The sequence below is a fragment of the Camelus ferus genome, chromosome 20 (assembly GCF_009834535.1).
Source record: "Camelus ferus isolate YT-003-E chromosome 20, BCGSAC_Cfer_1.0, whole genome shotgun sequence".
Lineage (NCBI taxonomy): Eukaryota > Metazoa > Chordata > Mammalia > Artiodactyla > Camelidae > Camelus > Camelus ferus.
In genome coordinates this window covers 31,865,886-31,884,336 of record NC_045715.1, presented here as the reverse complement: position 1 = coordinate 31,884,336, position 18,451 = coordinate 31,865,886, and the positions used below count along the sequence as shown (strand labels likewise).

The 18,451-nt window shown below is 46.0% G+C and overlaps 1 protein-coding gene across 1 annotated transcript in view; it reads left to right on the top strand.

The window, feature by feature from the left end:
• The window catches only part of ADGRF5 (adhesion G protein-coupled receptor F5), a 66,595-nt gene extending 55,571 nt beyond the window's left edge, over positions 1-11,024 (top strand). Inside the window, 8 exon segments of the mRNA XM_006190725.3 lie at positions 1,948-2,127; positions 4,148-4,339; positions 4,341-5,318; positions 5,320-5,535; positions 6,782-6,823; positions 6,908-6,967; positions 7,571-7,655; positions 9,538-11,024. Of these exon segments, the coding sequence (XP_006190787.2) occupies positions 1,948-2,127; positions 4,148-4,339; positions 4,341-5,318; positions 5,320-5,535; positions 6,782-6,823; positions 6,908-6,967; positions 7,571-7,655; positions 9,538-9,617 (1,833 nt within the window). The 3' untranslated portion in view covers positions 9,618-11,024.
• The last annotated feature ends 7,427 nt before the right edge of the window (positions 11,025-18,451 follow it).

Sequence of the window (18,451 nt, the reverse complement as noted above, 5' to 3'; positions counted from 1 at the left end):
CTGACTCTGAGCTCTTGGTGGGGAGATGTGTTTAGCTTATCCCAGTTCTCAGCACTCAGGAAAATGGGCTTTGGGCTGTTTGGGGTTGCTTTCGAAGATCCTTTTCTTTATTTCCAAAGAAGCTGCAACCCTAGAAATGCTTAATAGTTTGCTGAAATGCGAACACGGAGGCAACAAAATACGTGTTCTGCTCTAGGACCAGCTGGACACCTTCCCCTTGACGTCTTAGTACCTTGTTTCCATTGCCTCCAAGATCTAAGTAGTGTTATCGCATCTAACTGCTCTCCTCTAAGGAATTTTTATATCAAGCAAAAAGCTCTCATCTTTTCAGAAAGAGGAGCAACATAAAAAATAAGGTTGATCAGTGGGGAAAAAAATATAGTTGGGCTTTATGCGCTTACAGGTCTGAGATTTCCTCAATCCTTGGAGGTGCCTATAGTCACAGAAGGGACTAGCCAGCCTCTCTTACGTAGAACAGAGGTTCCTGCCATGTGGCTGGGGAAATGTGTCACCTCTCATACTTGAGTTGCTAAGAGTTAGAGACTCCTAAAATTCCATGAGTTATAATAAGTAAGCACTGATAGGCAACTGGTGGGATTACCGCTAATGGCGACTGCTTCGGACAACCAGCTGCAAAGCGTCTCACCCTCACCCTTCAATGGAAGAACTGAGGGAAACCGGTGATATTGGTTTATGCCTTATCTAATTATCTCCTGTACTTCCTCTCGTCTTACATCAAATTCTTTCAAGTATCTACTATGTGTAAAACCTTATTATAGGTCCTATCAGAGTGAAGAGGTCAAAGCAGAACTTGACCTCTGCTTGGATAGAGACTATAGATGTTACATACATATTAATTTTGGCTAGGATAATCAGGAAGTTCTACTTTAAAAACTTGGCATCCGAGTTAGAACTCAACGGATGAAATATCAGGAAGATAAATTATCCTAATGGAGAAAGGCAGAAATTATAATTTGAACTTGACGTTGGGCTCTTGCCCCAATTCTAGATACTACATGTATTTTCAATGGAAAAGGAGCATGCTGACCTATCACGCGCCATTTGGTTTATCCATTCCACATGTGTTCTTGACCACCTACTATGTGCGAAGTTAAATGACGTGTACTGTGTGAGGCATCATGGGATAGGAGAAGGGTATAAAGTATAACACATGGCTCACGTTGTCAAGGAGCTAATCATTTAATTGGAGAGATATTAAAATGGAAACGCAAGATGACATTGGCAAAGATGTCACAAAAGTAAATTCTGTTAAATAAAACAAACATGTATGCATTCAGAGGAAGAACTCCCCTGGATGGGACCACTCATCAGAGTTCTTTACGGAGAAGATCAGATTTTAGTTCATTCTTTTAAGTGGTGGTTAGTTAGGACACATACATGTGATCATTATAGACAGGGTGACTGTATAATGTATCACCCAAACCAGGACGCTTTTTGAAAATAAAAGAGGGCACTCTTAATAATTACACTGGGACATCAGATCTAAACCAGAGTGGTCCCAGGAAGTTCGGGATGGAGGTCACTCTAATGGTCAGCAAGGTCAGTAATGAGAAACAGCAGGGTGGCAAAGGTGCTTTCATACAGACCATCAAGTGACAGTTTAACACAACTTTAATCCAGTTCTCTCATGATCACATCTGCTTCCTGGTTTGTTTGTTTTTTTCCCAACTAGTCATCAGGTTGACACATGCCTTGCTGTTCCCCTTCCATGGGTGAGGTCTTATGTAACATTCCATCTGAAGAGCTCACACAGATGGTTGAAGAGATAGTAAGTTAGCTTATGGGATCCACTTATGGGAGCGAAGAGGGGGAAAAGGAAACTACAGATGTGAGAGACTGTGTCGTGGATGGATCAGCAGGATTTGATGGCGGGACTGATGGGCAAGTTTTTGCTTGTCCTGTTTGTGTTGGCTTTTGTCTTACTAGGCTTTGATCAAGAGCCCCTCTCAGGATAAGAAGCTTCCGTCCTACCTGAAGGATCTTTCTGTTAGCACAGACAAGGCAAAACATGACGTCAGCTTGTTTCCTGGGGACCTGGGAGCCATCATCAGCATCCTTGATTTGCTCTCGATGGTTCCAACTCAAGTGGATTCAGAAATGATGATGGTGAGTTTGTTTCATCCTGGCAGGAGCTTGGGGACTCATCTTTTCATCCCTCAGAACTTGGGGTCAAGAAATCTAACTCCTCCCCCATTGTAGCTTCTTCTCTGTCTTTTCCAGAGCAATCTTTTGCGAGCTCTGGCTTTTATCATATCAGAGAATGTTTCCAGTATTTATTTGGGGATCTTAAGAAGATTTCTTTAGAGAATCTTTCTTTAGTTTCTTCATTAAAATAGAATTGAAATTTTTTTTAATTGCAGTATAGTCAGTTTACAATGTGTAAATTTCTGGTGTACAGCATAGTGATTCAGTTATACATACATATATATTCCTTTTCATATTCTTTTTTATTATAGGCTATTATGAGATATTGAATACAATTTCCTATGCTATGCAGGAGGACCTTGCTGCTTATGTATTTTATGTATAGTAGTTAGTAGAACGAATTCTTATCTGCTTTCTATGAAAACAAGGAAGGAAAAGTTTTCAGAGTATGTACAAGGTGGGGTCCTCAATGGTCTATCAGTAAGTCTTTGAAGCAGTTGGGGATCTCAGAGGAAAGAGGATTCACCCACCAGGGTTCAAATGAAGAGACTTTAATGAAGGGATAGTTACAGAGGTAAAGCCAGGAATTAAAAAACCGGTGGTGAGAAACTCAGAGACCAGCACTATTTAGAGGTTGTTAGTACCCTGAGAATAATGAGGGAAGGAGAGGAAATTGCATGTGAGGGATTTCCGAGGGAGGGCTGAAGGCTTGGAGGGAGGAGGGCTCGCCCAGCAGGAGCTACAGTACTGGAGGGCATAATGGTCGCCAAAGATGTACTGAGAGTGGAAACGGGGGTGCAGTGGGTAGCAGGAAAAATATATTTCAGCTTCTTTCTTCTCCCATCCTGCCCCCTCCTGCCAATGCTTCTCATTGGCCAAACCCAACCAGAGGCAACTGGCAAGCAGCTTGGGTAACAAGAGTATAAGGATGTTACGTAGATTTCCTAAGGCTGTTGTACCCAATTGCCACAAACCGGGTGGCTTACAGTGATGGAAATGTACCCTCTCACAGTTCATGAGGCTAGAAGTCTGAAATCAAGGTGCCTGGGGACCATATTTCCTCCAACGGCTCTAGGGGAGAATCCTTCCTGCCTCTTCCAGGTTGCAGTAGCTCCAGTGGTCTTTGGCTGTGGCTGCCTCACTCCACCCTCCCCGACTGTCTGCACATGGTCTTCGCCATTTGCCTTCTCCTTTCCTGCCTTATATGGATACTTGTCATTGGGTATAGAGCCCATGATGGTTTTGCACGTGGTGATCCACGATGATTTTCTCTCTAGATTCTTAACTTCACTACATCTGCACAGACCCTTTCTCCACATGAGGTCACATTCACAGGGTCTGGGGAATCAGTCAAGCCATTTGGGGGCCACCATTTATCTAATTCCAGGCTCATAATTTCAGAGAACAGAACAAGGCAAAGAAGCCACTTCTCTCCATTAGAGACACCACAAATGGAAAATGACAACCCCAAGTTCATGGGAGAGAGAATCGAAACGTTTAGAAAAAAAAAAAAGAAAGATGATGACCTTGACAGCACTCTCATTGCTCATTCGTTCCTCAGCATTCGAGAGGGTCTTCTGAGACTACCTCACCCTTGCTGGCAAAATGCCACCCCTCAAAAAATGCTCCGCAGGCTTGAGATTTCAAACAAACTAAGACAAGAAGTATCTCTGCTAACCTGCCGAACTGGCCTTAGCGGGTGGCGGGGGAGCAGAGTTCTCACCATCACAATAGCTAAATGTGCAACAAAGTCTCACAGTCAAGGGGACCCATCCTCTGATAATTTCCTCCATAAGAAGTCAGGTCACAGTTCCTCATAGCTTGTGATGCCATATTCTTCTCTTCTCTTTTCCTCTTTCCTGGACTCATTTAACCAGTTTCCAGGGAGGTGTTTTTTTGTTTTTTGTTTTTTGTTTTTTTGCCTCTCTTCTATGATTGAGAAACAGTTGGTTGGCTTGACCCCGTGCCGTGTCAATTGCAGCACGTTCTCTCCACGGTCAGCGTCATCCTCGGCAAGCCCGTCTTGAATACCTGGAAGATGTCACAACAGCAACAGACCAACCAGAGCTCCCAGCTCCTGAATTCAGTGGAAAGATTTTCCCGAGCTTTACGGTCAGAAAGCAGCAGCATCTCCCATCCTAACGTGCAGATGAAGAGCATGGTGATAAAATCCTGGCCACCCCAAGTCCTACAAACAGAGCTTTGTTTTCTTAGACTCTGACCTCTGGGGCAACGTGACCATCGACGAGTGCCAGCTCCAGCACCTGCAGCCAGGGTCATCTGTTGTCACCGTGGCTTTCCCGACTCTCAAAACCATCCTTGCCCAGGATACTCAGGAAAAGAATTCTGCAAACAGCTTAGTGATGACAACCATTGTCAGCCACCGTCTACCCACGCCATTCAGGATTGCAATGACTTTCAAGAACAACAACCCTCCGGGCTGGGTACCCCGGTGCGTCTTCTGGAACTTCAGCCTCGCCAACCACACAGGGGGCTGGGACAGCAGTGGCTGCTATGTTAAAGAAGTCACCGAGGACAGCGTGTCCTGCAGCTGTGACCACCTCACATCCTTCTCCATCCTCATGTCCCCCGATTCCCCAGACCCCAGTTCTCTCCTGAAAATCCTACTGGATATCATTTCCTACATTGGCTTGTGCTTTTCCATCGTGAGCTTAGCAGCCTGTCTCGTTGTGGAAGCTGTGGTGTGGAAATCGGTGACCAAGAACCGGACTTCCTCCATGCGTCACATCTGCATCGTGAACATCGCCACCTCCCTTCTGGTCGCCGACATCTGGTTCATCGTGGCGGCCGCCATCCACGACCATCACTACCCACTCAACGAGACGGCCTGTGTGGCCGCCACCTTCTTCATCCACTTCTTCTACCTCAGCGTCTTCTTCTGGATGCTGACGCTGGGCCTCATGCTCTTCTATCGGCTGGTCTTCATCCTGCACGACACAAGCAAGTCCCTGCAGAAGGCCATTGCGTTTTCCCTCGGCTATGGCTGCCCTCTGGTCATCTCTGTCATCACGGTGGGGGCCACCCAGCCCCAGGAGGTCTACACAAGGAAGAACGCCTGCTGGCTCAACTGGGAGGACACCAAGGCCCTGCTGGCCTTTGTCATCCCTGCACTGATCATCGTGGTGGTGAACAGTGACCATCACCGTGGTGGTCATCACCAAGATCCTGAGACCTTCCATCGGGGACAAGCCCAGCAAGCAGGAGAAGAGCAGCCTGTTTCAGATCAGCAAGAGCATCGGGGTCCTCACGCCACTCCTGGGGCTCACCTGGGGCTTCGGTCTTGCCACCGTGTTCCAAGGGAGCAATGCCGTCTTCCACATTGTATTCACCCTCCTCAATGCCTTCCAGGTACGTTCTGCAGGGCAGAGCTCTCAGGGAGGGTCTGTGCTGCTGGGACAAACTAATGAGAGAAACACAAACAGGAGTAGGAATGGGGAAGGATTTTAGTTCCGAGGACGCCCTAGCCCTAAAGAACAGTGATGACAGGAGCTCAGTGAAGCAGGAAGGGCACATTCCTCGGTTCCCATGGAAGCGCATACCTCTTAACGCCTGTATTATGATCTGGTCACATATGCCACTCTCTTCTAAGTGCCCCCACAGCACAAATAAGAGCAAAGTCCTTTCCCCACACTGGGTTTTGCTCTTTATCCAACATTATCTGGATGCTGTCTATTCTTTCCTAGATGAAAATACCGCCCTGAAACCAAACAGTCCCTCCAGCTGACTTCCACAAGCACTAAAGGAGCTGTCTTTGTGAGGTCAGGGGCAGCATCTGTCTTATTTATCACTACATCCCTCATGCAGACAAAGACCTGGGCACAGAGCAGGTGCTCAATAACCATCTGGTGAATGAAACGAATGCTGTGTGCCACATAGCAGGTTCTTTGAAAACAGTTGCTGAAGGACGAAAGAATGAATTCTCTATGTAAAGCAGGCATTCTGCTCCATTATACTAAAGTGAAAAAGACATCCTTTTTGCACATGACTAATCAGAACGCGAGCCACCTTGTTAGGAGGGCTTTTGCAGAGGTACAGACAGCAAGCCTATGGAGTACAAGGAAAGGGATGCTTAATTCTGATTCAACCAGTAGATTAATGGTAAGCATAGGCCCCCATGAGCTGGTGAGGAGGCAGGGCGTCTGGAGGTGGAGTTGAGACATTGCCCCTAGATGCTTGCGCCAAGACCATGCAGATCCTAACTTCTGCTCCTGGGTCCATGCCTCCAAACTCTAAGGCTCATGTCTAATGATGTTTATAATATGCCTCAACTAGAAGGGACTGATCATTCCACCCCACACCTTATGTCCCCATCACAACTATGTGAGGGCTTCTGTAGACATAAGAGCTGTGTTTAATAGCATAACCAGCAGGCCCTCCAGTTCACAGTTGGGTGGAAATAGGGAAATGCAAAATAGCTTCATGACATTGTAACATTTAAGGCTGTTTGATGTGGAACTACCACAGAATCATCCACTGGACCATAAATGCAGATGTGCAGAGAGTTAGTGCAAATTCTATGGTGCATTAACAATATTTTCTATTTTGCTAGACTCTATCATGATTAAAATACAATTCTTCTCAATTCATTTTTCAGGGATTATTCATTTTACTCTTTGGATGCCTCTGGGATCAGAAGGTAAGAACAATGACAGTCATGCTTCCAGAAAAGTCCAAGATGCTGGTGACATGTTGAATTGACAATGGCTTTTAAACAATGCAGGTACAGGAAGCCTTGCTGAATAAATTCTCACGGTCGAGATGGTCTTCGCAGCACTCGAAGGTGAATATTTCCTTTGTAGAGACTTTCAAAAACCCCTCTCCCCCACGACCAATTTTAGCATAGATTAGTCCACTGTGTTTGCTTCTCACCTGCTTCTGCCTATTAAACACAGCCAACATCGTTAAGATGTTGTCCCCACATCTTTAAATGGGGTCAGATGGCACAGATCATATCAACTGGAGGTTAAAACCAAATTTCAATGAGAATCAACCTGGGGAAACTCAAGGTGACTTAAAAAAACACACACACACAATTGGAAGAATAACGATGAATAGAATGTTCTGTAGTTCATTTTGGAAAGTAACCACTGCACTCAAGTACATTTGTTTTCACATGCCAGAAGGTAATAAGCCCTATCAAACATTAAAATGTGTATTTGAAATTTATTTCCCTAATCCTGATAATGAGGTGCAGGTGTTTCAAAAGGTGGCTCCCCTGCTCAGTTTGTTTGAAGCAGAAATTCACAGTCATCTCCCCTTAAAGAAGGGAGATGAAAGATGCAGACAGTGACCACTAGAGGGCAGCAAACAAACCATCCTAGAGAATGATAAGGGGGCCTTGGTCTAACGTGTTTGTTTTGTTCATTCTTTTTTTCTTTTCTAGTCAACATCCCTAGCTTCATCTACACCTGTATTTTCTATGAGTTCTCCAATATCAAGAAGATTTAACAATTTGTTTGGTAAAACAGGTACGTAGTGACCTCTAGATGTTTTCTGGGTTGACCCAAACATACTCGTTCTGGGGGGAGTCTCACACCCTTACTTTCTCACTCCCCACTTCAGGGAATTTACCTGCAATGGCCTCATTTGGGGCAGAGGTTAAATACAAGAACTTGCTTACAGTTTCTCAAACGACCAGAAAGTTCGTACGGGGGGCAACGGCCTTCAGCCTGGGGAGAGCTCTCCATAAAAACCATTTCCACCATCCACATGGGAACGATAAACTTCTGGCCGAACACTGAGTTATCCTCTGTTCATGTTAGACAGGGATGGGTAGCTTGTGTTTCTGGGCTACGGGGCCACAAAGAATATATTTGGAGAATCCCATGGTAGGATCCCAGGCTGTGAGTTTGATTTCTGTTTCCTTTTTCTTTTCTTTCTTCCTTTTTTTTTTTTTTTTGGAGTGTGTTTGTTTTCCACATAGACATTTATAAAACTGCACACACATATAAGGCATCACCAAGTTAGCTATTCTGTTAGGAACATGCTGCAGTGAATGTTGCCTCCTTGGAGGTATAAAGAATGTTAATGACTTTGAGCAGTGGGTCTCAGCTCTTCTGGCAAGTTGAAGCCCTGTCCCATGTCACCACCACCACCCTCTCCCCCGCTGCCCAGAAAAACAGGCACCAGAATTGTTTCCACTTCCTCAAAGCTGAGCAGATCTCACACATGAAGAAATGTGTCCAATGTGGTAAAAGCCTTCCAGGCTAAGGCTTTTCATACAAAAGCAAATTTTAAGGATGACTATTCATTATGAACACTCCAGAGGACTTGGTGGTTTGGGCTTCAGTTGGATGCATTACTCAGGAAACTGGAGGACCTTCCCTCCCGATTTGGCCCTGCTGTAAAAGGATCAAATCGCCAAGGGAATATGCCTTTGGCCAGCGTGGTCCCTGGGAATGTGTTTAGCATTTGCATTAAAACAAAAAGAGTGAAAATGCTAGGAAGCATTCCAGAGAATCAGAATGCTGCAACATGTAAGGCCAGTACAATGTGTTCCTTGTCTCTGAATCAGTCAGATCAAAGGTGGAGCGAGGGCCCTCTTCCCGAGGTCCCTGGGCTGAGGTGGCCGGCCACTGCGGCTCAGCCTGTCAGGGTCTTGAAGGCAGATCCATGTCGGCCTCTTGAGGGTTCTGTCATCACTGTAACTTTGGTTTGTGTCGTCAGCAGCCCCAGAGGGCCCCCCAGGCAGTGATGGAAACCTTGTTAGCTGTGGCAGTTCGCCCATCTAATGGTAGGGTGGGCACCTGTCGCTCAGCTTGCTCACCCTCCCCGTGCTCAGCCCCACCTCCTGGCTGACCGCCGAGCCAGTGCCGTCGCCACCCCCAGGCTGCCCTCCCTGCTACACCCATGCTCAGCGTCCCCCGACTTCTGCTTCTTTTCTGGTCCTGCCTTTTCTTCCCCTGTAATTTTCTCTTTTCTTCCCTTTTCTCCCTTTTCCTCTTCACCTTCCAGATCAGCCTCCAGGCCATTCCTGAGAGCTCCCCCAAGTCACGCCAGCCTGAGGGGATCAGACCCCTTCCCTCCATCGGATTCCCCCAGGCCCGTGCATGTGGACGCTTGAGGAGGGCTGCCCCTGTCGAGATCCCCATCCTTTGTAGAAATTCTGGCTACTAGTAGGATGTGAAGTTATTAGTGCTTGTCTTGTTGGCTGCCACGCGTGCTTGAGAACAGCTTTGTTTGTATTCCAGAACTTCGGGGTGGGGGTGTGGGCAGGCATGGGTCTGTTTCCAGGCATGGCACGAGCTTACCTGGCTCCTGGAGTAGAGCGCCCCCTGGGCCTTTAGGAGAGATTCACACCCTGGTGATGACGAAGGCGTGTCCTGAAACAGCTGCTGTTCTGCTTTGCAGGAACCTACAATGTGTCCACCCCAGAAACAACCAGCTCATCCCTGGAAAACACATCCAGTGCTTATTCATTGCTCAACTGAGAACAGGAAAATCCAGCCCATGTGATCTCTTGGGGAACAGTGGATGTGCTCTGAAAGAGAGATCCTTTCAAAGGCATGGGTAAAATGTTTTCTCCCCAGGCATCTGGGAGCAGATGCTGAAGAGACTTTCTCAGTAGGGAAGAGGCTTTCTTGTGTAAAGACAGACTAAAAGGAATTGTTTGTTACATTTATGTTGCTGCCCAACCCCCACCCAAATGTGTATAGTATTTAAGTGAAACTCAAGCCCAACTTCTCTGTCTATATTGTAAAATAGAATTTCAAAGAGACATTTTTACCTTTCAACACCCTGGGTCCAACGACTAGCTTTGATTAAAATAATAAGTTGAAGGCTAGTATGTAGGAAATGCTTCAGTGGATTCTAGACAGGAAGGAAGGAAGAAGGGAGGGAGGGAGGAAGAAGGGAGGAGCAAACTTGAAGGAAAAGAAAAAGACTGAGAACAAAATAAGGACCACATTTTCAGATTTCCATGTTAATGATCTCTGATAATTAGTTAATACTCAGAGGCTGCAACGCTGAGAATCCAAAAATGGCTCCAAAGTGGAAACTGAAGTTTAGCCGTGGAGAAAGTTCAATATCTTCCTGGTATTTTCTTAGCTGTGAGAGACCAAAAAAGGCAGTGAAAAAAATAGGGAGGAAATTATATCATCTGGATGCTTTCAAGTGGATGATGATACTTACAAGAAATGCGTGGAAGGAGACATGATTCTTATGATGCTAAACACACACACACACACACACACACACACACACACTACTGTATATTAAGGTTTGAACTAAGTGTAATAAATCTACAGAGGACGTTTGATAACCCTGCTTTGTTAGAGCCAAGCAGACCAACTGCTGATCACATTTTTTATAGTTTATCAGAAAAGGCTTATCTTTTGGTTTGTTCCACTTTTTGAAAGCAAAAAAATATATATACATATATATTTTTATATCCATTTCTTTCCAAGTGGGATGTAGTGCACTGAAAACAGAACCACCCCCACCAACTGTCATGTATTCTATTTAACAGCTTTACAGGTACTTCTCCGTGCGTGATAGACTAGATTTTAATTATCTCATAGTGTTGGTTGTATATTATTATTGTTACTGTTACTGTGGAGTTGGTCGCCCTGGCGTGTTGTCTAGGTCTCTGTGTATTAGTTCTTTCAGTCCCTAAGTTCCCAGACCAATATACATGAAGAATTTTCTACTGTCTAAGTTGTGTTTATTCCAACCACTTAGAAATCTTCTGGAAAGAAGTTTTATAGCTGGCTCGTCTGTACCCCTAATGACACCTTGATGAACAGATGGTGGAGATTGTTCATGAATTCTGTGTATGTGTGTGTTTTTTTGACTTGCATGTGCATTTCATAAAAATACAAATATTTATTAAAATTGCATCCGTATTAAAGTTAACCATGCACTGTAGCTGCAGCAACTGTACCTTCCAAATAGCAGACTGACTCCAGGGAGGCAATGAAACAGAAAAAAGATGGGGGGCTTCTCTGACAATGCGAGATGTGTGGTCTTCATAAGGACAAATCTAAACGGACCCAACCATCCGAAAGGAAAGACAAGAGAGGCCAAGAGTCACCACCATTTATTCACTGAGGTTCGAAAGAGTTTCCTTTTAATATTTTAACTCTTTAAAATCTCCTCTTTTACTTTACTTTAATTTAATTTTATTTTATTTTTGGAGGGTGGGTAACTAGTTTTATCTATTTATTTTTAACGGAGATCCTGGGGATTGAACCCAGGACCTCGTGCATGCTAAGCACATGTTCTACCACTGAGCTACACCTACCCACTTTTTACTTTAATTTTAAATTCTGTTTCTCTTTCTCTTTTCTTTATGGGGAGCGGGGAGGTAGGACAGATCGAAGGAAATGTACCCCTTTTTTTCTATCTATTCACAAACGACGTAGACATCTACACCCACGTTTGCCTGGAAATGGTGACATCATGCATGATCCCAGCTGCAGAGCTCCTTAAAGTCCCTGAAGGAAATGACTGTCAGGCTTAAAATTCCACAGGGAATGATCAACTTTGGGCAGAGCTCAACACAGAGAAGATAGAACCAGAAGTTAGATTGGAGGATCCACTGAATTAGATTTAGCCATTCTTCCTCTAAATCTAATTAGAGGAAGAATGGCTTTACCCTTTTGGCTCCTGGAGTTACACCCAAGAGGACTGAGGCAGGGCTGCCGGCACCCCTATTAGCACAGGCCACCTTGACATGATCAGCCGAGGACAGAGCAGCTTCTCAGGAGGAGGCTGTGGTTCTCATGTTCGGAAACACAAAGCAGCAAGAAACACAGACTTTCCACCCTCTTCTGTAGGGGTCTTTTGGGAATCATTGTGTTTGACTTTGTGAAGGGAACCCCAGTAATAGCAGGAAACTGCAGTGGGATTCCATAGGGTGTAGAGCTGGTCCTCCTCCCACATTTGTTAACTGAGGCACATTCCCTTACCCTCACCCCATACAAACACACACACACACACACACACACACACACACACACACACACAGAGGCATTCATGTACCTCCCACCTTTCAAGTCACAGCACCAGATCCAAATTCAGAAAAGCTATACACAAAACTGGAGAAATACAATGAATGCTGTTTTCTGCTCAACTGTAAGCTACACAGATCAACCCCTGCTGATTGCCAAAAATATCCTAAAATGACCAAAAGAATTCAAAATTCTTAGAGAGCAGTCTCTGAATCTGTAAATTATAAAAGCAGGAGCTCCATTTGGCCCTGAGGTCACCAGCTCTCCATCAGCAATGATTACAAAACTTTTGGCAAGGGATTTCCAAGGGAAGGCAGAACGTGGGCTCTGGCATTGGTTCAAAGTGAGATGTGTGGTCTACTTCATTTGAAAGTGCCTGATACTTCCCTGTGTTCTGGAAATCTCTCAGTGTGTAAATTCGGTTCCATTATCACGTGGTCTCTGTAGGTCAGAAGTCTGGGCATGGCTTAACTTGGTCCTCTGCTCACAGTCTTCTCAGGCCAAACTCAAGTTGTCAGCCAGGGCTGCAGTCTCTTCTGAAAGCCGGGGTCCTCCTCCAAGCTCAGTGGTTGCTTGGCAGAATTCCATTCTCTGTAGTTGCAAGACTGAGTTACGTAGCTCCTGAAGGTGTCCTGCCATGGGATCTTCTTCTAACAAGGCAGTTTGCTTCTTCTAAAGCAACAGAAGAGCTTCTGTGCTGCTTTGAATCTCTCTGACTTCTTCAGTCTCTGATCTCTAGAAGTGCTTTTGAAGGACTTACCTGATTAGGTCAGGCCCACCCAGGATAATCTCCCTGGAGATTAACTCAAAATCAGGTGATTCGGGACCTTAATAGTATCTGCAAAATTCCTTCACCTTGGCCATATAATGTAATCTACTCATGGGAGTGATGTCATATTCACAGGTCCTGCCTGCAGTCAAAGGGAGAAGATTATAGAAGATAATTTATCAGATTGTTGAAAAAAAATAACAAAAACAGTTAAGGACCCAACACTGCTCTGTAGAATCTGTATAAGGCATTCGCTGTGGATAAACTTTCCTTTATCCATAGTAGTGATCATACTGAGAAAGGTCTCTCTGGCAGTATCAGTGATAAGGCCTATGTGTGGCAAGTGTTTCAGTGTTATTCTGTCTGCTAAATATGCAAATGGGACAGAGGGCAGCTTTCCCTGGGGATGGCTTCAGCTGTATGGAAATTCAGGGAAAGGATGCTGGGGGGAAAAGCTTGACTTGTCCAGATGCAAAGAGGTACACAACTCCATACCTGAAAACCTTCCCCACTTGGTGTGTGTCTAGGCACGGCAGGAAGAGGGAACCCTGGGGCTAATGTACCTTTTATATTTATGCCAGCAGGGCAGAGACGGGCATACACATGCTGGCCAGTTCTCTAAGCTTTTGTCCATCTGACCTCCCCAGTCCTTAAAAGCCAAGTCAAAATGCTTCTCGGGCCCTGGATTCTTCTCATTCTTCAGCCCCTCCCCCCACCAACCAAGTTCTGCCCCCCCTCCCACCCTCCACCCCCCCCCCCGACTCCCATCTCTCTTTCCATCAGTGGTACTGAAGGAGTGGGGCAGCAATGAAGCCCCTAATAACATCCTGCTCACCAACGTCACCGCCCCATGTTCCTCTGTCCTGGGTAGACAGATCTAAGTTTATCCTCTAGAGAGGAAACGATTTTCATGACTACTCTTCGTGAATATGGAGCAGGCAGAAAAAGAAAGAAGGAAAGATGAGAACAATTACTGAAACCCACCCTGTGCCAGATCCTGTTATTTGTCTCCAAATACCATTTTCCGGTGTGGGGTGGGCGTGGGCTCCAATGGTTTAGATGCCATCATCTCATCTATTTTTTAAAATGACTTTCTAGACTTCTTTCAGTTTCACCTGTAAACTCTGAGATGAAGAGTTGAAAGGTCACGAGTGATCCCGCTGCACGAATGGGCGGAGGGTGAGGGATACATGAGCTCGCGAGCACTCCAGGATTTTTCTTCTTTAATGCAGAGCCAAGTCCCAAAAGAAGTGTGCTGGCGACTATTAGAAATCAAATAGAACAAACCTAGGAGTCGGGGGGGGGGGGGAGGCTTTTTCTCAGCATGAAAAGCAACAGGAACGGATGGGGCAAGTCATGGGAAGATTGCTGGTCACAGCCCACTTCCCACATTCAACAGCGCCATTCGCGGATGACTTCCAGCCCCGCCTTTTTGGGAACCAGTTTTGATGGGTACCATCCTCTCTGTCTTCCGTCCTGACAAACAGCCCCCACCCCCAAGAGTGGAGGAAAGCCGTGTTTGATTTTGATTAACCGAGGAAATTCGTACAGCCCTTTACTGCTTTTCTGGAACTGTGAGCGTTTCCCATGCCCAGAGGCTCTGTCGCGCAGCTGTCCAGGTCAGAGCGGTCCAGACAGGAAGGCCCGCTCGGCTGATGAGTGACAGCGGGCCTCCACGCTGGGGCCCCTTCCCAAGAGCCCGCCGGCTTCTCCTGAGGTTTGATCGCCACCTGGTGGTCATTAGAGGAGGCGCCTCTTCTGGGCCCCACTGCCGAGCCTCAAACATGCGCAGCCTGGAGGTGGATAGATTTGCGTCCGGAGGGCCGCTAGCAGAAGAGAGGTAACTTGCAGTCTACGAAAAGAACCACTCTCACTCCCCACCTCCTAACACTTTTATATTACGCTCCTTGCAGGAGAAAAGCAAACGAGGTGGAAGTGTGGGGAGAGCCAGGATTCCAGGCAGGTGTCCATTTCAGAGAAATACGAACCAGGATTGCTCCCGCCTTCTGTTCTTTTTTTCCTCCTTCAGGGACTGCATCCTGTTTATGCACCCAAAGGCAAAGCTAAAAGCATCCCCAGAAATCAGCTGATCCATTCCAGACAAGGGTCCGGAAAGTAGTTTGAGGAAGCCAAACAGGTGCTTTCCATGTTTCGTGGGACTGTCACACATTTCCATCCCTGCACCTTCCAAGAGCATGAACCAGGGTGATTCATTCCCTTTTCTCACTCACCCACCGAAAACTGCTGCTGAGCTGGGCTTTCCTTTTCAATCTGTGTTGACTGTGCAGCTGTCCCACGGCTGAATGACATATGCGCCAGCAGAGCAGGCCAGCTGGGGAGGTTCTGGTCTAGTCTCTGAATACTCGATGAAGAAGCAGCTGTGGGCTCTGCCAGCCAAAGTGTGATCCGAGAAGGTTCAGAAGTAAACAGCGCCGACTGCCGGTCCTCGGGGCAGAAGGACAAGATGAGCTGGCCTTGTATAACCCGGCAGAGGACTCCTGACCACTGGAGAAGTCACATGCCCTGGGATATTATTCATACCCCTCAGGATAGCTCCCAGCCCTTCTCCCTTACATGTGACATCGCTCTGACAGAAAACAAAATCTCAAGGGGAAATGAGGTTTAACGTGTACCAGCCTCTAGGAGAGAGACACAACCAATGGAATGAAATTTACCCCTCAGGGAAAATGGCTGATAACCATCTAACTATATTCACAAACATTTACTGAGTTCTAACCATGTGTTTGGTGCTGTCCTATAATCTCATTTAAGCCTGACAACAAACCCCTAACAGGGTTGAATGACTATCCTTTTTCATAACAGATGAATAAACTCAGCACAGAGAGGTTAATCATATTGCCCAGAGTCACACAGCTGAAGAATGGTAGAGCCAGGTGTCAACTGCAGAGTGTCTGGCCTAGAACCTGCGCACCACCTCACTCTACTGTTTCCCCAGGCAATTTCACACAGGCAGACTCCCACAGCTCTGAGTTCTGGGCAAACTCGGAACTTCCGAGTGGGTCCACTGCCTTTTCCGGTCTCTGATGGAGCACAGAAGGAGTCCAGCTGTGTTCCTTTAGTGACAGTTGATCTCCCATCAGCCACCCAGCTGACTGCCCAAAGGAAGAGCTTTGTACTTGACATTTTAGTCTTTAATCTTCATCCAAATGGGCTTCCACAGGGTTCCACTCCACTGTGGTCCTATTTTTATTCTTGTCACAGACTTATTAAGCATTCTCATGGCATTGGATGTCATTTAGACACATGGAGGAAAATATGGTTTCCCAGAAAGGAAGTGTGTCTTTAAGGCTGTGTTTAAACTCCGGTGGAGAATTGAGACCTCGGTCCTTGTCAGCTGGGCTCCATCGTGATTTCCCTTGTGATGGGCAGGCTGAAGCAGCGGCTGATTGGTTACTGGGACTATGTGAAATCTCGGCTTCACTTGGTACACACAGACATGACTGATTGTTCGTTAGTGCTGTTTGATGGCTAATTTGGGAGAAGAGGGTGGTGGTGAGGAGCCTGCGCTCTGTCTGGAGCCAGACTTTGTGCTTTGCAATGGTCTGCCCTTCACTTCTTGGCTTTGTGACCTTGGATAAAGTCCCTTGTGACTCAATTTCCACAACACAAAAGTGAGTAATGAGGGGACAGGTCTAAAAGGTTGTTGTGAAGAGTTACTTCTGATGAAGCCTCCAGAACAGTATCTGACCACAGTGGTTGTGGAATGGAGTTAGCCAGGATTATTTTATATCACACGCGTGTGTGTTTGTGTGTGAAAATTATACACACAGAGAGGACCTAGATTTAGACACAATCTACTCAGAATCAAAATACATACACCCTCCACATTTTTGCATTTAATTCATAGTTAGGAGTCTTTGAAAGTAACCCTGAAGGGACATGACATCCTAAACCATCATTTTCCCCAGGTTTGACTTTAAATCGTGCCCATGATTAAAACAGAAAGGAAGAAATCCCTTGACAAATAAGTGAGTCTGGTTAACTTCCCAGCATTTGCATCTCAATTTAACTTTGGGAAATCCTTTGTAATACAAGATTTTGTTTAATCCTTAAACTAACCCCAGTATTTCCTTTCTGTACAGATGAGCCAGTTATGGGCTATAGAAACTGAGTCACTTAAAGCTCTCTCTGTTACAAGTAACAGCAGCATGTCTGAAACTAGTTGAAGCAGGCATGAACATTTATTAGTTCATGTGGAAGATGCTAGATGGATACGCCTTCAGGCACAGCTGGACCCAGGGGCTCAGTGTTCTCAGCGTTCTTGCTCTCCCTTTATGGCTCTGTCTCCCAATGTGTTTATTTCATTCCAAGACAGATCTTCGAGGAAAGAACTCTAACAGGCCTATGAACCACAGACTGAGATCACAAAGGAAGAGCGACTCTTTCCTTTCCATCCCGTACGTGTGTCTACGGCAGAGCCAGGAGCTGTGACTGACTGAGTCTGAGTCGTGTGCCCACCCTGCAGATTCGGTGGTAGCCGAAGGATTCTGAAACACCCTGGTGGTAGTTAGTTAACATGGAAGGATCCTAAGTATGAGTCTATACTGCAGAAATATCTCTGTCAAACACTTTTGAATATTGCCACCTCAAGCCACATCAGGAGTTTTGCTATTAATATGAAGGATGCTGGAAATCATCTTTGCATTAGTAAAGTGGAATTATCAAACAGCTCTAGGTACAAAACTCCGGCAGGTCCAGTGGACTAACTTTTGGGGTAGAAACTTAGGCTAGAACTCTGCTTGGTCCTGGTCTCCCTCACTTAGTGGAATATTCCAATTGGTTGATCCAATTAGGCCAGTGGTTCTCAACTGGGGACACTGGCAACATCCAGAGAGAGTGCTGGTTGTCACCACGGGGGAGGGGCACTACCGCCATCTAGTGGCAAAGGCCAGGATGCTGCTGACATCCTCCAGGGCATGGAACAGCCCCCACGGCAAAGAGGACCTGGTTCCAGATTTCAGTATGCCAGGGTTGAGTGACCCTGGGGTCCACAGCTGTCTGCTCCTGGCCTTCAGATTATTCATGTGCACACACATGCCTAGAATGAATCTTTAACTTAACATGCTTGCTGGGGAGCCCCAAATCACAGAGCAGATACCACTACATTTACAAAAACAGGTTGGCTGACTTGGGAGAGCTCGGTATTTAATCACTATGTGAATATGTAGCAGAATTTAGAATCTCGATCCGTTTTAACATTGTGGGGGAGGGGTGATAGTTCAGCCTTTCAAACGACTCGGACTCAGTCCCACTATGTAAGACCAAGGAATCCAGCAGCCACGATGCCTGGAGCTGCCTTCCGAGGAAAGACCCAGAGAGTGAAGGGAACGCCTTCTCCGGGCCTCAGAGTAAAGTCAGTTGTGAATTCGCAGGGCTGGGAAGCACGTGGAGGAGCAAAGCTGGAGGTTATTTCCAGTTTGGTCTTGGGAGAGAGAAGACTGGTGGGTGGCTGGCTAGCTTCTCATCCACTCTGAAAATTAAACAGTCCTCTTGGTGTATATTTTTAACTCGAAACTACTCTCTT